Here is a 17,108-nt window from a genome sequence, read left to right as displayed (position 1 = left end):
AGGCCTCAGGAGCTGCAAAACGCGATTGAATTTCACAGCAGTGGGGAAAAAAAACCCGGCAAAAATCCGGAGTGGGGGGATCCACCCCCCTCCCCTCCATCGGGGTCCTGCTCAGCCCCAGATCAGGAGCTGGGCAAGAAAAAGGTTCCCACACCTGGGGCCAGCCCCAAACTGTCCCCAAATCCTGCTGAAAAAAACCAAATTCACTTCCCAAAATCCTACAGAGCCAGCCCCAAACTGTCCCCAAATCCTGCTGAAAAAACCCCAAATTCCTTCCCCAAATCCCACAGAATCAACCCCAAACTCCTTCCCCAAATCCTGCTGAAAATAACCCAAAATACCTTCCCCAAATCCTGCTGAAAAAAACCCAAATTCACTTCCCCAAATCCTACAGAGCCAGCCCCAAACCCTCCTGAATAAAACCCAAATTCCCTTCCCCAAATTCTGCAGAGCCAACCTCAAACTCTCCTGAAAAAACCCCAAATTCCCTTCCCCAAATCCTGCTGAAAAATCCTCAAACTCCTTCCCCAAATCCCACAGAATCAACCCCAAACTCCTTCCCCAAATCCTGCTGAAAAATCCCCAAATTCCTTCCCAAATCCCACAGAATCAACCCCAAACTCCTTCCCCAAATCATCCTGAAAAAACCCAAATTCACTTCCCCAAATCCTACAGTCAACCCCAAACCCTCCTGAAAAAAACCCAAATTCCCTTCCCCAAATCCTGCTGAAAAATCCCCAAATTCCTTCCCCAAATCCTGCTGAAAAAACCCCAAAATCCCTTCCCCAAATCCTGCTGAAAAAAACCCAAATTCCCTTCCCCAAATCCTGCTGAAAAATCTCCAAATTCCTTCCCAAATCCCACAGAATCAACCCCAAACTCCTTGCCCAAATCCTGCTGAAAAAAACCCAAATTCCCTTCCCCAAATCCTGCTGAAAAAAACCCAAATTCCCTTCCCCAAATCCTGCAGAGCCAACCCCAAACTCTCCTGAAAAAACCCAAATTCCCTTCCCCAAATCCTGCTGAAAAATCCCCAAACTCCTTCCCCAAATCCTGCTGAAAAAACCCCAAACTCCTTCCCCAAATCCCACAGAATCAACCCCAAAATCCCTTCCCCAAATCCTCCTGAAAAATCCCCAAACTCTTTCCCAAACCCTACAGAAAAAAACCCAAATTCCTTCCCCAAATCCTGCAGAACCAACCCCAAACTTTTTTGGGTTATTTTGGGGTTCCCTCTCTCTCTGTTCCAATTTCCTGAGGTTATTTTGGGGTTCTCACCTAAATAATTTTGTGGTCATGCAAAGAGATATAAAGATATTAAATAAATCATCTACATGACATTTTGGCCATTAAAAGAGATAAAAAGATATTTTAAAAATCACCTAAATAACCTTTTGGTCATGCAAAGAGATATAAAGATATTAAAGAAATAACCTAAATAACATTTAGGTCCCTTTTTTTTTTTTTTTTTTTTTTTTTTTTTTTCAGAAGAAAAGGAGAGAAATAAACCTTTTTCTGCAGAGGAAAAAGAAAGGAATATTTTCTCTGCAGAGGAAATGGAGAAGAATTTTTTTTTTTTTTTTTTTTTTTTTTTGCAGAGGAAAAGGAGAGGAATATTTATTTTTTTTTTGCAGAAAAGGAGAGGAATAAACCTTTTTCTGCAGAGGAAAAGGAGCTGGAAGAGCTCCCACTCCAAAAAGATCAAGACCCCGGTGCAGAGAGCAGCAAATAAAATAAATAAAAAATAAAAGCAGCAATAAAAATCCAAGAGCTGAACAGCAAAACCATCAGAAAACCCGAACCAGGAAGAACCCCGGGAAGGCAAAAAAAAAAAAATAAAAAATCCACGATCCCGGATTTCCCGGGGGTGGGAAAGTTTTGGGTTGTTTTTTTTTTTTTTTTTTGTTTTTTTGGTTTTTTTTTGTTTTTTTTTTTGTTTTTGTTTTTGTTTTTTTTTTTTTTGTTTTTTTTTGTTTTTTTTTCCCAACAATCCTTTGAGCAAGGAAGACGCGGAGTGAGATGTTCCAGGGTGGGACAGGAGGATTTGGGATCTCACTTCTGGGATTAAAACACAACTCGGAACAGATTTGAGCCGTTTCCTGCCCCGCGCGGGTCTCATTCACACTTTAAATCGAATTAAAACGCACCTGGGTGGATCCCCCGCCCCCCGCGGGATTCTTTGTTTTACACGGAGATAAAAGGACGCTCGGGATCATTCACAGCCAGGTACAGCCGCCCTGGGGATGAGGATTTTGGAGCGTTTGGGAAGAAAGGCGAGATGAACTCCAAGGGAGAGGATTATCAGCAAGGAAATCCAGCTCCTAATGACGCTGTGATCCAGGAAAACTGTTTTTTTTGGGATTGGAGTAAAACCCATTCGAGTCCTCACACCGCCCGTGCGTGGGGTTAAACTGAGGGAACCCCCCGATTTTTCATTTTTTGGGTGATTTCCACACTCAGCCGGAGATTGAGGCTCGATCTCGGCGTTTTTGTGGGTTATAAATTTCTATTTTCTAGAATCTCTGCTTAGAGTGTAACTCTGAAATTCCATATCAGGTGCGAGTAAGGTCTGTTCACAGGGGAGTTGGGCAAAATAATTCCTTTCTAGCTGGAGAATCAGGGACAGCTGGAACCCAAAAATAAACAACAATGAGGGGAAGGGGAAAGGGGAAAGTGGAAAAAGGGGAAAGGGGAATGAGAAAGGGAAAGGGGAAAGGAAAAGGGAAATGGGAAAGGGAAATGGGAAATGGAAATGGAAAGGGAAATGGAAAAAGGGAAATGGAAATGGGAAAGGGAAAGGGGAAGAGAAGAGGACAAGCCAGGGGGGCTGAGACTTCAAATCCTGGGGCTGTGTTTGGATAATTGACCCCAAAGTGTAGATGAACCAAAACTTTTAAAAGTGTAAAAACTCGTGACCAGGATCCATCCTGGATTTGATTTGGGTGTAGCCCCGCTCCTCCAAGGTGAATCCCTTCAATAAATTCCTATTTTATCCTATTTTATTCCTTCTGCCCTGTCCAGTCTCTGTTCCAGGTCAACCTTTCCAGGCATCAGCTGGAGCAGCACGGCCAAACAAACCAGAAATGATAACACATAAAAAAAAAATAAAATAAAATAAAATTCCACCTGCAGCAGGAGAGATTCCCAGAGTGTAAAGCAGAGCCTGGCTGGAGGCACCGAGCCCTGGCACAAACCCCGCTGGGATTTATCTCCCCGCGCACAGCCAGGTCCATCCTGCCCCTCATTTCCAACCCAGGGGAGAAAAAGCTGCTAACGACGTTTGCAATTCCTCCCCTTCCCCCAGCTCGAAGGTGGCTCGGGCCTTTTTATGCTCATAAATCATTTTATTGGTGGCTGAAATCCCGAGGCTGGAGCAGCTCGCTGTAATGCGAGGTGCACTTCAAAGGGAACCTGAAACACTCCCCGGCTGCTCGGGGTTTATCAGCCCCCGAAGATTCCCGAGCCGCGGGATCCTGTTACAGCATGGAGAGAGCGGCAGGGCGGGAGGGAGAGGGGAAGAGGAGGAAGAGGAGGAAGTTTGGGAGATGCTGGAGAGGTTTCTCTGAGGATGGGCTTCCCACGTCTTGGGGATCAACCCCAAACTCCCTTCCCAAGACACTGGAAAACGAACCCCAAACTCCTCCAAATCCTGCAAAGTCAACCCCAAACTCCTTCTCCAAACAGTGCAGAATCAGCCCCAAACTCCCTTCCCAAATTCCTGCTTAAAAACCCCAAACTCCTTCAAATCCTGCAAAACCAACCCCAAACTCCTCCAAATCCTGCAAAACCAACCCCAAACTCCTTCAAATCCTGCAAAACCAACCCCAAACTCCTTCTCCAAATCCTGCAAAACCAACCCCAAACTCCTTCAAATCCTGCAAAACCAACCCCAAACTCCTCCAAATCCTGCAAAACCAACCCCAAACTCCTTCAAATCCTGCAAAACCAACCCCAAACTCCTTCAAATCCTGCAGAGCCAACCCCAAACTCCTTCAAATCCTGCAAAATCAACCCCAAACTCCTTCCCCAAACACTGGGAATGGGGACACAGCACCCTGTACCTGCTGCTTTTGGGATTTTCCCCCCAAAAAAATCAGTTTCCAAATCCTGTATATCCTGAGTATACTGAATATCCTGAAAATTCTGAATATGCTAAAAATCCTAAAAATTCTGAATATCCTGAATATCCTGGAAATCATGAGTATCCTGGATATCCTGAATATCCTGAAATCCTGAATATCCTGAAAATCCTGAAAATTTTGAATATCCTGAAAATCCTGAATATCCTGAAAATCCTGGAAATTCTGAATATCCTGAATATCCTGGAAATCATTAAAATCCCGAATATCCTGAAAATCCTGAATATCCTGAATGTTCTGAATATCCTGAAAATCCTGAAAATTCTGAAAATCCTGGATTGCCTGAAAATCCTGAATATCCTGAAATTTCTGAAAATTCTGAATATCCTGGATTGCCTGAAAATCCTGAATATCCTGGAAATTCTGAATATCCTGGAAATTCTGAATATCCTGAAAATCCTGAATATCCTGAATATCCTGAAAATCCTGAATATCCTGGAAATTCTGAATATCCTGGAAATTCTGAATATCCTGAATATCCTGAATATCCCTAAAGTCCTGAATATCCTGAATATCCTGGAAATCATGAATATCCTGAAAATAATGAACATCCTGAAAATCATGAATATCCTGAATATCCTGGAAATCATGAATGTCCTGAAAATCCTGAAAAATACGAATGTCCTGAAATTCCTGAAAAATATTAATATCCTGAAAATCCTGAATGTCCTGAAAATCCTGAATATCCTGAATATCCTGGAAATCCTGGATGTCCTGAAAATCATGAATATCCCGAAAATCATGAATATCTTGAATATCCTGAAAATAATGAATATCCTGAAAATCCTGAAAATCATGAATATCCTGAAAATTATGAATATCTTGAATATCCTGAAAATAATGAATATCCTGAAAATCCTGAAAATCATGAATATCCTGAAAATCATGAATATCTTGAATATCCTGAAAATAATGAATATCCTGAAAATCCTGAAAATCATGAATATCCTGAAAATTATGAATATCCTGAAAATCATGAATATCCTGAAAATCCTGAAAATGCTGAAAATCCTGAATGTCCTGAAAATCCTGAAAATTATTAATATCCTAAAAATCCTGAAAATGCTGAAAATCCTGAATGTCCTGAAAATCCTGAAAATTATTAATATCCTAAAAATCCTGAAAATGCTGAAAATCCTGAATGTCCTGAAAATCCTGAAAATTATTAATATCCTAAAAATCCTGAATGTCCTGAAAATCCTGAGTATCCTGGATATCCTGAATATCCTAAAAATCCCGGAAATTCTGAATATCCTGAATATCCTGAATATCCTGAAAATCCTGAATATCCTGAAAATCCTGAAAATCATGAAAATCATGAATATCCTGAATATCCTGAATATCCTGAAAATCCAGAATATCCCTCAGGCCTCCCAGGGTGGGAGAGGGGCTGGGAAACCTCCCCAGCTCATCCCTGCTGGAGCAGCTGCTGCCAGGATGGGGCTGGAGCGAATTATCCCAGCTCTGGGTCAGCTCCCACAATTTGTCAGACAAGGAGAGGAAAGGAAGGTCAAGAAGAGCCTCCTGTGGGAGGGAGAAAAAAAAATAAAATAAAAAAAAAAATCCTGTTGTGCTCCTGCTCAGCCTAATCAGGACTCGGTGTGGGAGGAAGATGGATGGGGAATAAATGGGAGCAGGGCTGGGAAGGGCAGGGGGGCTGCAGCACCGGGCTGTGCTCAGGGAGCCGGGAGGGAACGGCTCCTGCACGGCCCCAGAACGTTCCACGGGGGGCTGAGGGTGTTCCCAGCTGGAAAATGGGGATTCTGTGGGGTCAGGGGCTCAGCACACCCCAAACATTCCATGGGATTGTCTGAGGGTGTTCCCAGCTGGAAAAAGGGTCAGGACCTCAGCACACCCCAGACATTCCATAAGATTGTCTGAGGGTCCTTCCCAGCTGGAAAATGGGAATTCTGTGGGGTCAGGGGTTCAGCACATCCCAAACATTCCATGGGATTGTCTGAGGGCCCCTCCCAGCTGGAAAAAGGGGATTGTCCTGAGTCAGAGCCTCAGGACACCCAAAATATTCCATGGGGTCAGCTGGAAAAATGGAATTCTGCAGGGTCAGGGGCTCAGGACACCCCAAACATTCCGTGGGATTGTCTGAGGGTCCTTCCCAGCTGGAAAAAGGGTCAGGACCTCAGCACACCCCAGAGATTCCATAAGATTGTCTGAGGGCCCTTCCCAGCTGGAAAATGGGAATTCTGTGGGGTCAGGGGTTCAGCAGAGCCCAAACGTTCCATGGGATTGTCTGAGGGTGTTCCCAGCTGGAAAATGGGAATTCTGTGGGGTCAGGGGCTCAGTACACCCCAAATGTTCCACAGGGGGCTGAGGGTCCTTCCCAGCTGGAAAATGGGAATTCTGTGGGGTCAGGGGTTCAGCACACCCCAAACATTCCATGGGATTGTCTGAGGGTGTTCCCAGCTGGAAAATGGGAATTCTGTGGGGTCAGGGGTTCAGCACACCCCAAACATTCCATGGGATTGTCTGAGGGTCCTTCCCAGCTGGAAAATGGGAATTCTGTGGGGTCAGGGGCTCAGTACACCCCAAATGTTCCACAGGGGGCTGAGGGTCCTTCCCAGCTGGAAAATGGGAATTCTGTGGGGTCAGGGGTTCAGGACACCCCAAACATTCCATGGGATTGTCTGAGGGCCCTTCCCAGCTGGAAAATGGGAATTCTGTGGGGTCAGGGGCTCAGCACACCCCAAATATTCCGTGGGATTGTCTGAGAGCCATTCCCAGTTGGAAAATGGGAATTTCTGTGGGGTCAGGGGCTCAGCAGAGCCCAAATGTTCCATGGGATTGTCTGAGGGCCCTTCCTAACTGGAAAATGGGGATTCTGTGGGGTCAGGGCCTCTCCAGCTCCCCTGACCAGGGCAGGGCATCGTCCATCCCACCACAATTCTGGAATTCAGGACATGCAGGAGTTGTAGAGAGGAGCTGGGGAGACCCCAGGGATATTCCCTGCTCCCATAAACCCACACAGCATTCCTGACAGAACAGGGAAAAATAAAATCCCAGCAGGACACAGAGATTTAGGGTCTGTGGGGTTTTTTTTTTCCTGCACCCCCTGGTCTGGTTCAGGGCTGAGCCTCTTCCTCTGGTGGGTGATGTGGTGGAGATAAATATTGAATATTGAATATTCAATATCGAATACTGAATACTGAATATTAACTATTAACTATTAACTATTAACTATTAACTATTAACTATTAAATATCAAATATCAAATATCAGATATTGAATATCGAATATTAAACATCAAATATATAATATCGAATATTAAATATCTAATATCGAATCTTTAATATTTATTAAACCAGGTTAGTGGAGCAGAACAAATGGCTCCTCACAAATAAGATTATCTGAGGAATTCAGTCTGAATTTCTCCTGGTTCCCAGAGGTGGCAGCTGTTTATAGGATTTCAAGGAACAGGTGAGTGGGGTTTTTTTTTTGGGGAAACCACCTGGTTTTGGTTAAACAAGCCCTTGTTAGCAAGAGATATTTAATTGGGATATTGGTTCCTCCATGGCTGCAGTTTCTTTAAACATTTCCTGATGGGATGGGATGGGATGGGATAGAGGCTGATTTTTTGGTGTAAAATTCCAATTCCTGCCTCAATCACAGCACTAGGAAAAAATGGAGAATCTCTGCCCTGGGGGATATTTATGGAAAAAATTCCCAGAGGAGAAATTCCCAAGTTGAAAATGGATCATTTGGACAGTTTTGTTTTACTTTCTATTTTTTCCTGCTGGTGAAATGAGAGAAATAAACAGAGTGGGTTGTTGGACCTGCCCTAAAAATGGAACAGCTTTGGGAAAATCAGTGCACAAAAAAAGGAAAACCTGGGATTGTCCAGGACAAGGATTAATTCCAGCTCCCAGGGGAAAACCACCCCACAGACAAATTCCCCATTGTTTATGGGAAATGGATTGTCCCTCCACCAGGAATGCCAGGGAGGAAATCTTCAAAGTTGTCACAGAATCCCTTTTAAGAGTTTTTTTTTAACCCACATCAAAACTTTGACACCATCCGTGCGATAATTACAAAAATCCCAGAAAACATCCAAGATTAAAATCAAAGCTGGGACTAAAAACGGGTGAAAAATCACGGAAAATATCCAAGATTAAAATCAAAGCTGGGACTAAAAACGGGTGAAAAATCACGGTAAATATCCCAGATCAAAACCCAAGCTGGCACTAAATGAGCGGAGTGAATTCCTGTTAATTCCCCGATCCCTGCGATGTTCACGGGTTGTTTTCCGGGAGGGTGGGAAGGGTGAGAATTCCTCCGGCTGAGTCAAAATCCCTGGAATTTCCACTGGCTCATCCCCGGCCCTGCTCAGCCTGGGATTAACCTGTTCGCAGCTCATCCCTCGGGAAACCTGAGCCGGGATCTGCATCCCAAAAACCCAAAAAGCGCCGTGACCCCGCCAAAACCCCCCGGAGCTGCGAGAAACCGGAGCCGGCAGCTCAGGGGGAAGTGTTGGGAAGGATGAATCAGGAAAAGTTTTTAAATATAATTGCAAAAGATTTTGAGAATATGGAAACCACGAGCAAGAATGAAATGAAATTGAGATACCAGACCTGAGTTATTAAATAACTAGAAGACAACAGGATGGCCGGCCAAAATTAATTCCCTCTTGATAGAAAAGGGTCCAAAGGTCAGAGGAGACCCTGCTGGATTGGCAGGAAGGATCCAAAAAGTGTTTTTTAGGGTTTAAAGTATAAAATATGATGGTGAGGTAATGATTCTTACAGGCTGTGTGTAATTGCTGTAGGACTTGTGTCGTGTTTAGATTGGTGAGTGGAAATTAGAATGTTCAACACAGGAGATTTATTGTGTTGTAAATGGGAAAATCTCTCTCTTACTTCCTTCTCTTACTTACAGGGGAGTTCAGCACTCGGGGAAAATCACTTTCCAATGTGGGGAAACCAAAAGGGGACAGGGATGGATAAATCCCCTTGGGCTTGGGATGGGAGTGTCAAAGTGGGACTGCAGAATGGGAATAGGAATGGGAAACAGAATGGGAACAGGAACAGGAATAGGAATAAGAAGGGCAAGGGGAATAGGAATAGGAATAGGAATAGGAATAGGAATAGGAATAGGAATAGGAATAGGAATAGGAATAGGAATAGGAATAGGAATAGGAATAGGAACGGGAATAGAAAAAGAAACAAGAACAGGAACAAGAATAGGAAGAGGAAAAGGAAGAGGACCAGGAATGGAAACAGAAACAGGAACGGGAATGGGAACAGGAAGAGGAACAAGAACAGGAACAGCAACGGGAAGGGGAATTAGAACAAGAATAGGAATAGGAATAGGAACAGGAACAGGAACAGAAACAGAAACAGAAACAGAAACAGGAACAGGAACAGGAACAGGAACAGGAACAGGAATAGGAATAGGAATAGGAATAGGAATAGGAATAGGAATAGGAATAGGAATAGGAATAGGAATAGAAAAAGAAACAAGAACAGGAACATGAACAAGAATAGGAAGAGGAAGAGGACCAGGAACGGGAATGGGAATGGGAATTGGAACAGGAATAAGAATAGGAATAGGAATAGGAATAGGAATAGGAATAGGAATAGGAATAGGAATAGGAATAGGAATAGGTATAGGAATAGGAAAAGGAAAAGGAAAAGGAAGAGGACCAGGAATGGAAACAGGAACAGCAACAAGAACAGGAACAGCAACGGGAATGGGAACAGGAATAGGAACAGGAATTTGATGCAGGAATAGGAACAAGAATTGGATTTTGATTCCCTGCTGGATGTGCCCCTGTACATTTACGTGTGTGTGGAGCTATTTTTTTTTTTTTTTCCCTGATATCCAGAAAATCTGCCAAGGCCTCCCCAGTGGTGGGAAGAGGCTGCTGATGCCAGGCTGCTGGAATGAGCAAGGCAGCAGGAATGTGCCTGGTGGAGCAGCTGCTGCACAGCCCTGGCAGGAGCCTCCCCACCAGGGCCTGGGAGCAGAGAGGGGTTGGGAAATCCCAGCTTGGGATGAGTGAAAAGTTCTTTCTTATTATTTATTTAATTTAATTTTTTTTTCTTTTACTTGTCTTTCCTCTATTCTTTCTCCCATATCTTTGGAAAAGGTTTGTGCTCTCTCGTTTTGGGGTTCTTCCCTTCCTCCTCAGCATCCCTCCCACGGTGTTCCCTAAACTCTGCTCCCTCAAAATTCCATTTTTTCCCCATTATTCACCCCAGCAACATCCACTTTCCATCTCCTCCTCGACAGCTTGTGCCCACCTACAGCAGGAAGAGCGATTAGGGCAAAATATGCAAAACAAAACTGGGGGAATTCACACATTCCAAGCCCGGGTGGCTTCATTCCCTTAATGAGCCACTTTCCCAGGCTCCAAACACCCCTGATCCTGCACGGCCACCAAACCAACCCTGCTGGACTCCCTGTGCCAAGGTCAAAGCCAGAGCAGCCTAAATTTTGCTGGATTTCCTTTTCTAGTCTCCACAGCCAAGTCTAGAGGGATGTGACAGCTCCAGGAAAATCCAGAATTTCCCAGGAGGGAGGTGAGAGCTCCAGGAAAATCCAAGATTTCCCAGGAGGGATGTGACAGCTCCAGGAAAATCCAAGATTTCCCAGGAGGGAGGTGACAGCTCCAGGAAAATCCAGGATTTCCCAGGAGGGATGTGACAGCTCCAGGAAAATCCAGGATTTCCCAGGAGGAAGCTGGAGGGAGGTGAGAGCTCCAGGAAAATCCAGGATTTCCCAGGAGGGAGGTGACAGCTCCTGTGGAGTGCTGGACAATTTTTTGGGGACAATCCTCAACAGCCCCGATCCCAAACACCAGAGGGGAAAACCCCAAAGCTCTGTCAGTTCTGTGCTGGGTGAGCACATCCCACAAGCAAAGCCAGCCTGGTTTCCTTTGGAAAATCTCCTTCCAGGAGCAGGAGAGAGCCTGGAGAGCCTTTCCCTGCTCCCACAGGGATTTCTGCCGGGGCAGGGACCGTGGGGTTTCCATTTCCCAGCTCCAGTCCCCAATCCCTCCCCTTTCCCTGCCTTTCCCGAGGCCATTATCCAGGAATTCCCATTATCCCGGGAATCCCGGTGCTGTTTGCACGCTGCTTTCTGTGGGACACATAAGGGGCTCTGTGTGCAGCTCCCACCTGGGACATTAATCAGAATTTCCAGCTCCAAACCCGCCCTACCCAATCCTACCCTGCCCCACCAACCCCTGTTGTGCTCTCCGGAGATCCAAAAACGAAAAAAAAAACAAAAACCAAAACTTGTCTGAAAATTCACACGTGGAACTTGCAAACTTTGCAAAATCTGATCTGCTGCTCCCCGGGGGCGAGGCTGGGAAATGTGGGATGGCTCCAGGCGTCCTCCCGAGCCAGAGCAGCGAACGCCTCCGAGGGAAGATGCCAAAATTTGGCTCCTGGTCCCAGCGGGGATGCAAACCCTGCAGCTGGTACTGAGCAAATCCAGGACTGGTGCAGATCCAGAGGGGCTCTCTGAATCCGTGGGAATGTGCAAGGGTGGGATGGAGCCTGTGGAGCCCAAGAGGCAGAGCTGGGCTTGGCCTCGCTCCCAGCTTGGAGCAGCCTCCCAGGGCAGGTGATGCCTCAGGAGCACCTTTCCCCTCCATCTGGAGCTCTGCAGGACACCATCCCATAATTACATTGCTTGTTTTGGTTTTCCTACACTTGCTGCAAGAGTTTAGAGCAATAATTAACCTTCCAACACATCCCTGAAGCGCTGCTGAGTCCCATTGCCAAGGGGAAGAACCTTTTGTTTCCCAGCCACAATCTGAGAGGAAAAAGGGGCTGAGAAGCTCTTGGGGCGAGTTCCTGGGACAACTGAACACCCCATGGGCTGTGCCTGTCAGAAATCCTAATTAATCACCCTAATTGGATTGTAGGAATGCCATGACTGGCTGTGTCCATGGAAGCTTCCAATAAAGATCTGACTTTATTTGATGGCTTGAACCCCAGTGCCAAGGTTTGTCTCTGTTAGGGGGAGGCAGTGCAGGAGAAACCACGTTCTGGGCGGGGAGAGCAGGGTTAGGCTGGGCTGAGATGGTTTAGGCCAGGGAAATCAGGGTTAGGCCAGGGAAATCAGGGTTAGGCTGGGCTGGCCAGGGTTAGCCTGGTGTGCACAGGATTAGGCTGGGGAGCTCACTAGGCCGGACTGAGGACTATGGCCGGGCTGCTTGGGCCAGACTAGGCCGGATTGGTTAGGCCAGACTAGGCCGGGCTGCTTAGGCCAGACTAGGCTGGGTTGATTAGACCAGAATAGGACAGGTTGATTAGGCCAGACTAGGCCGGGCTGCTTAGGCCAGACCAGGCCGGGTTTCTTAGGCCAGACTAGGCCGGGCTGCTTAGGCCAGACCAGGCCAGGTTTCTTAGGCCAGACCAGGCCGGGCTGATTAGACCAGACTAGGCCGGGCTGCTTAGGCCAGACCAGGCCGGGTTTCTTAGGCCAGACCAGGCCGGGCTGATTAGACCAGACTAGGCCGGGCTGCTTAGGCCAGACCAGGCCGGGCCGCGCGCTCAGGCCGGGCCTTACCTGCACGCGGGCCTCGGTGAGCTTGGTGCGCTGGGCCAGCTCCTCGCGGGTGTAGATGTCGGGGTAGTGCGTCCTCTCGAACGCCTTCTCCAGCTCCTCCAGCTGCTCGGCCGTGAACGTGGTGCGGCTGCGGCGCTGCTTCCGCTTCAGCGGCAGGTCCGGCTCCGACTCCACGTCCGAGCCCTCGTCCAGGCGGTTCCCTGGGGACACACGGGGCGTCAGCTGGGGGGGTGTGAGGTTCTGCACCTCCAGAGCTCTGGGCATCAGCGCTTAGGCTCCTGCTTTGTTGGGTTGATGTGGCCAGAAATGTGAATTCTGTCTGTAAAACCGCGTGGGGCAGTGACCCTGATCTCCTGGCACACATTATCTGCTCATGGGCCATCTTTAAACCAGCTGGGGCAATCATTATCTTTTAACAGCCCATCCTCCCTCCAGGGGATATCTCCTGTTAATGGGCCAGGTGTTAAAACCAGCTGGGCAATCATCCTTATCTTTCCACAGCCCATAATCCCTCCAGGAGATATCTCCTGTTAATGGGCCATGTGTTTTACCAGGTGACACAGTGATCCTTATCTCTGGGCACACATTATCTGCTCATGGGCCATCTTTAAACCAGCTGGGCAATCATCTTTATCTTCCCACAGCCCATCCTCCCTCCAGGAGATATCTCCTGTTCATGGCCATTGAGTCCCAGGGCATGACTGATAAAATTCCATCATCCCACTGGGAGATGCTCCAGCCAGGGGAGGAGCCAAGCCTTTCCTACCCAGATAAAAACTGAGATTGGTTTGGGCTGGAGGGATCTTAAAGCTCATCCCAATCCATAGACACACCTTCCACTGTCCCAGCCCTGTCCAGCCTGGCCTTGGACACTTCCAGGGATCCAGAGGAATCCACATTTTCCTCACAAGGAAAAACTCTGCCCGTGGACAAAACACCCCCACTGCTTTTATGCTGTTTATGGCATTTCCCACCATTATTTTGCCCCACATTGCAAAGAAAACCTCAGAAAAGGAAAATTTCTCACAGGAAAACAAGAGCTCACAGTCCCTGAATCAAATTGTCACAGAGAAAAGAATTTCTTTTGGCTTATTTCAAGGAATTTCCATTTTTCATCAGTAATTCCTGTTTCAGAGTTGCCCATTTAATCCTGCAAAAGGCAGGAACTGAAATGTTGCCAGCAAATGATGCTGCCTAATTTTCTCCCATGTTTTATCAAGTTTTGAGGTTGAAGATTTCAGTTTTTAAGACCTAGGAGAGGGGAAAAAAAGAAGGATCAATTGGGAATTTTTACAGATGGGGAAAAAAAGGGTATCAGCTCAGCTCTTCAACTCCCAAATTTCCTATGGAATTCAGACAGCATCCAGCCCTTTCTCAATGTTTAATCAGTCACTCATTCCTCCACCTCGACTTTCCCTGGATTTTTCCCTTTCCAGCTCGACTTTCCCTGGATTTTTCCCTTTCCCATTTCCCTGCCTTGATCCCAGCACCGGGTGGGCTCTCCTGAGCCCAGCTGCAATAAATAAGCCCAGCTTTGCTCCGTGTTTTTGGCTGGAGATCAAGCAGGAGGCCCCACACGGACATTCCAGGTGCTCAGCAGCTTTTGGAGGAGCTGGAACTCCAGCATTGTCTCTCCCAGGTTCCAGAGATGCTCCATGGGGGGGTTATGGGATGCTGATGTTGATTTTTGGGGGCCAGGCCACACAATGTGCTCCCAACCCAGAGAAGGGACAACAAGACACGAGAAACCTTTGAGCTGAGAACAGCTCTGGCCCTGCCACCTTTCCCTTCTTTCCCAAGAAATCAGAGGATTCAGTTCATTAATTGATTTTTCTCCCTTCCCCAGCCTGGCTGTTGTTTTCCACAGGAGCCACCCAGCCTCGCTGAGAGCCAGAACCAAATCGTGCTCACAGCAAAGTCCTTTTCCTTTCAGGCAAACCTTTGCTAATTTAGGATTAAAGCAGCGCTTACGTAAGCTCAGCTTGACCATAAAGCTCCCTGAAGTCTCTAACCGTGTTTTCCCGCTTATTTCCCCCCCTTTTTTTTTTTTTTTCTTTTTTTTTTTTTTTTTTCTTCAGCTCCTATATTATCATCACCCAAAAATCTGCTTTTCTTCTTGGCAGCGCTGGGAGCTGCAGCTGTGGCTCCCGACAGCTGCTGGGGAGTTGGAGGGGTGGAGGAGGCACAGATTCCCCCTGGAGCCGCCTCGTTTGTACCCAGATCACCACAAAAAGCCTCTGCATTCCTCACCAAATTCCTTCTATGCCCCGGGGCTTGTGGGGAGGACCTTGGAGAAGGTCAGCTCTGCTCCAGGGGGTGTTTTAGGGGGAAAACCATCCCTTGGAGAGGTTTTCCCTCCTTCAGGCTCCTGTTAAATGCCGTAAACACGTTCAGCTTTTAGATCCAGAGCCTTTGATTTCTGAATTTGTCACCCCCAAAATCAGTGAGAACTCCCTGACGGCTTCAGAAGGGCAGCACCTGCCCCACATTTTAAAGATTCTGAAAAAAAAAAAAAATCCTAAAAAATGTCAGAGTTTTCCAGCACGCAGCCAGAATTTGTTTCTAAATGAGATTTTTGGGATTTGTCCACGTCCAGGGGTCTCCAGAAGGAACATCTGTGCTTGAGAGCAGCAGGGCTGCACATCTGGGCGCCAGATGATGCAGGGCAGGTAAGAGCCTGCACATCTGGGCCTTGGAGCAGCGGAGCACATCTGGAAAACTGCAGCGAATTCCCTGGGGCTCCTCACCGGAATTCCTTCATTAACTGGTTCCTTCATTAATTGGTTCCTTCATTAATTGGTTCCTTCATTAACTGGTTCCTTCATTAATGGGCTCCACCATTAATGAACTCCATCATTAATGGGCTCCATGATTAATGGGCTCCATCATTAATGGGCTCCATCATTAATGGGCTCCATCATTAATAGTCTCCATTACTAATGGGCTCCATCATTAGTGGGTTCCATCATTAATGAACTCCATCATTAATGGGCACCATCATTAATGGACTCCATCATTAATGAACTCCATCATTAATGGGCTCCATCATTAATGGGCTCCATCATTAATGGGCTCCATCATTAATGGCCTCCATCATTAATGGGCACCATCATTAATGGGCTCCATCATTAATGGGCACCATCATTTATGGGCTCCATTACTAATGGGCTCCATCATTAATGAACTCCATCATTAATGGGGTCCATCATTAATGGCCTCCATCATTAATGGGCTCCATCATTAAGGAACTCCATCATTAATGGGCTCCATCATTAATGAACTCCATCATTAATGGGCTCCATCATTAATGGGCTCCATCATTAATGGTCTCCATTACTAATGGGCTCCATCATTAATGGGCTCCATCATTAATGAGCTCCATCATTAATGGACTCCATCATTAATGGGCTCCATCATTAATGAGCTCCATCATTAATGGACTCCATCATTAATGGGCTCCATCATTAATGGGCTCCATCATTAATGGACTCCATCATTAATGGGCTCCATCATTAATGAGCTCCATCATTAATGGACTCCATCACTAATGCTCCTCCCATCCCGGTCCTGGGACCCAGGGAAAAGCACCTGGGAAAGGATCTGTGCCAGATTTTCACCTGGGAAGGGAAAACTCCCCCAGATTTCCTTCCCCACCTCCTCCTAGAGGATCCCAAATTTGTCCATGGAGTCTGGGGAGAGGAGGAGGGATTGTCACCCTCTGTCCCCACCACGGTGCCAAATCCAGGCTGAGATAATCAACACCAATTCCAGGATAAACCTCTGCATTCCCCAGCATCCCCACAGCTCCAGCCAGGCCTTATCCCCGTTTTCCAGCCGTGCAGGAGTCACCCACCCACCCCTGGTGACCCTGGGGGCTGGGAAGGGCTGGGAACAGCAGCCACAGCTCCCTGTGCCAAGTGCCCGGCTCCAAGAAACCTCCAAGCTGGAACCGAGGGAGCAGAAAACTCCCAGGGAATGCCTGGGACCAGCTGCTCCCAGCCTGAGCAGCTGCTGCTGTCAGGCAGGGATGTGGGGAAGGACAGGGAATGTTTTCCAGCTGGAATGGGCTCTCTGACACATCCAGCACACCCACGAGCAGCTCCCTCACCTGCCCCTCTCACAGTCATTCCCATTCCCAGCCAAGCTGGAATATCCCAGAAAATCCATTCCCAAATTCTCCTGCTGCTCTCACAGCCCCACTGTCATTCCCAAGCTGGAATATCCCAGACAATCCATTCCCAAATTCTCCTGCCCCTCTCACAGCCCCACAGGTCGTTCCCGTTCCCAACCAAGCTGGAATATCCCAGACAATCCATTCCCAAATTCTCCTGCCCCTCTCACAGCCCCACAGGTTGTTCCAATTCCCAACCAAGCTGGAATATCCCAGACAATCCATTCCCAAATTTTCCTGCCCCTCTCACAGTCCCACAGTTGTTC

At 47.0% G+C, this 17,108-nt stretch overlaps 1 protein-coding gene across 3 annotated transcripts in view; it reads right to left on the bottom strand.

Moving 5' to 3' along the window:
- The window catches only part of PAX7 (paired box 7), a 107,584-nt gene that overhangs the window by 49,162 nt on the left and 41,314 nt on the right, over window positions 1–17,108 (bottom strand). For all 3 annotated transcript variants that reach the window (XM_056508168.1, XM_056508166.1, XM_056508165.1), the window contains exon 5: window positions 12,672–12,871. In XM_056508168.1, coding sequence (XP_056364143.1) covers window positions 12,672–12,871 — 200 coding nt within the window. The remainder of the gene's footprint in view (window positions 1–12,671; window positions 12,872–17,108) is intronic.

The sequence above is a fragment of the Oenanthe melanoleuca genome, chromosome 21 (assembly GCF_029582105.1).
Source record: "Oenanthe melanoleuca isolate GR-GAL-2019-014 chromosome 21, OMel1.0, whole genome shotgun sequence".
Classification (NCBI taxonomy): domain Eukaryota; kingdom Metazoa; phylum Chordata; class Aves; order Passeriformes; family Muscicapidae; genus Oenanthe; species Oenanthe melanoleuca.
The sequence above is the reverse complement of the archived record's forward strand: the minus strand, read 5'-3'. Positions and strand labels throughout refer to the sequence as shown.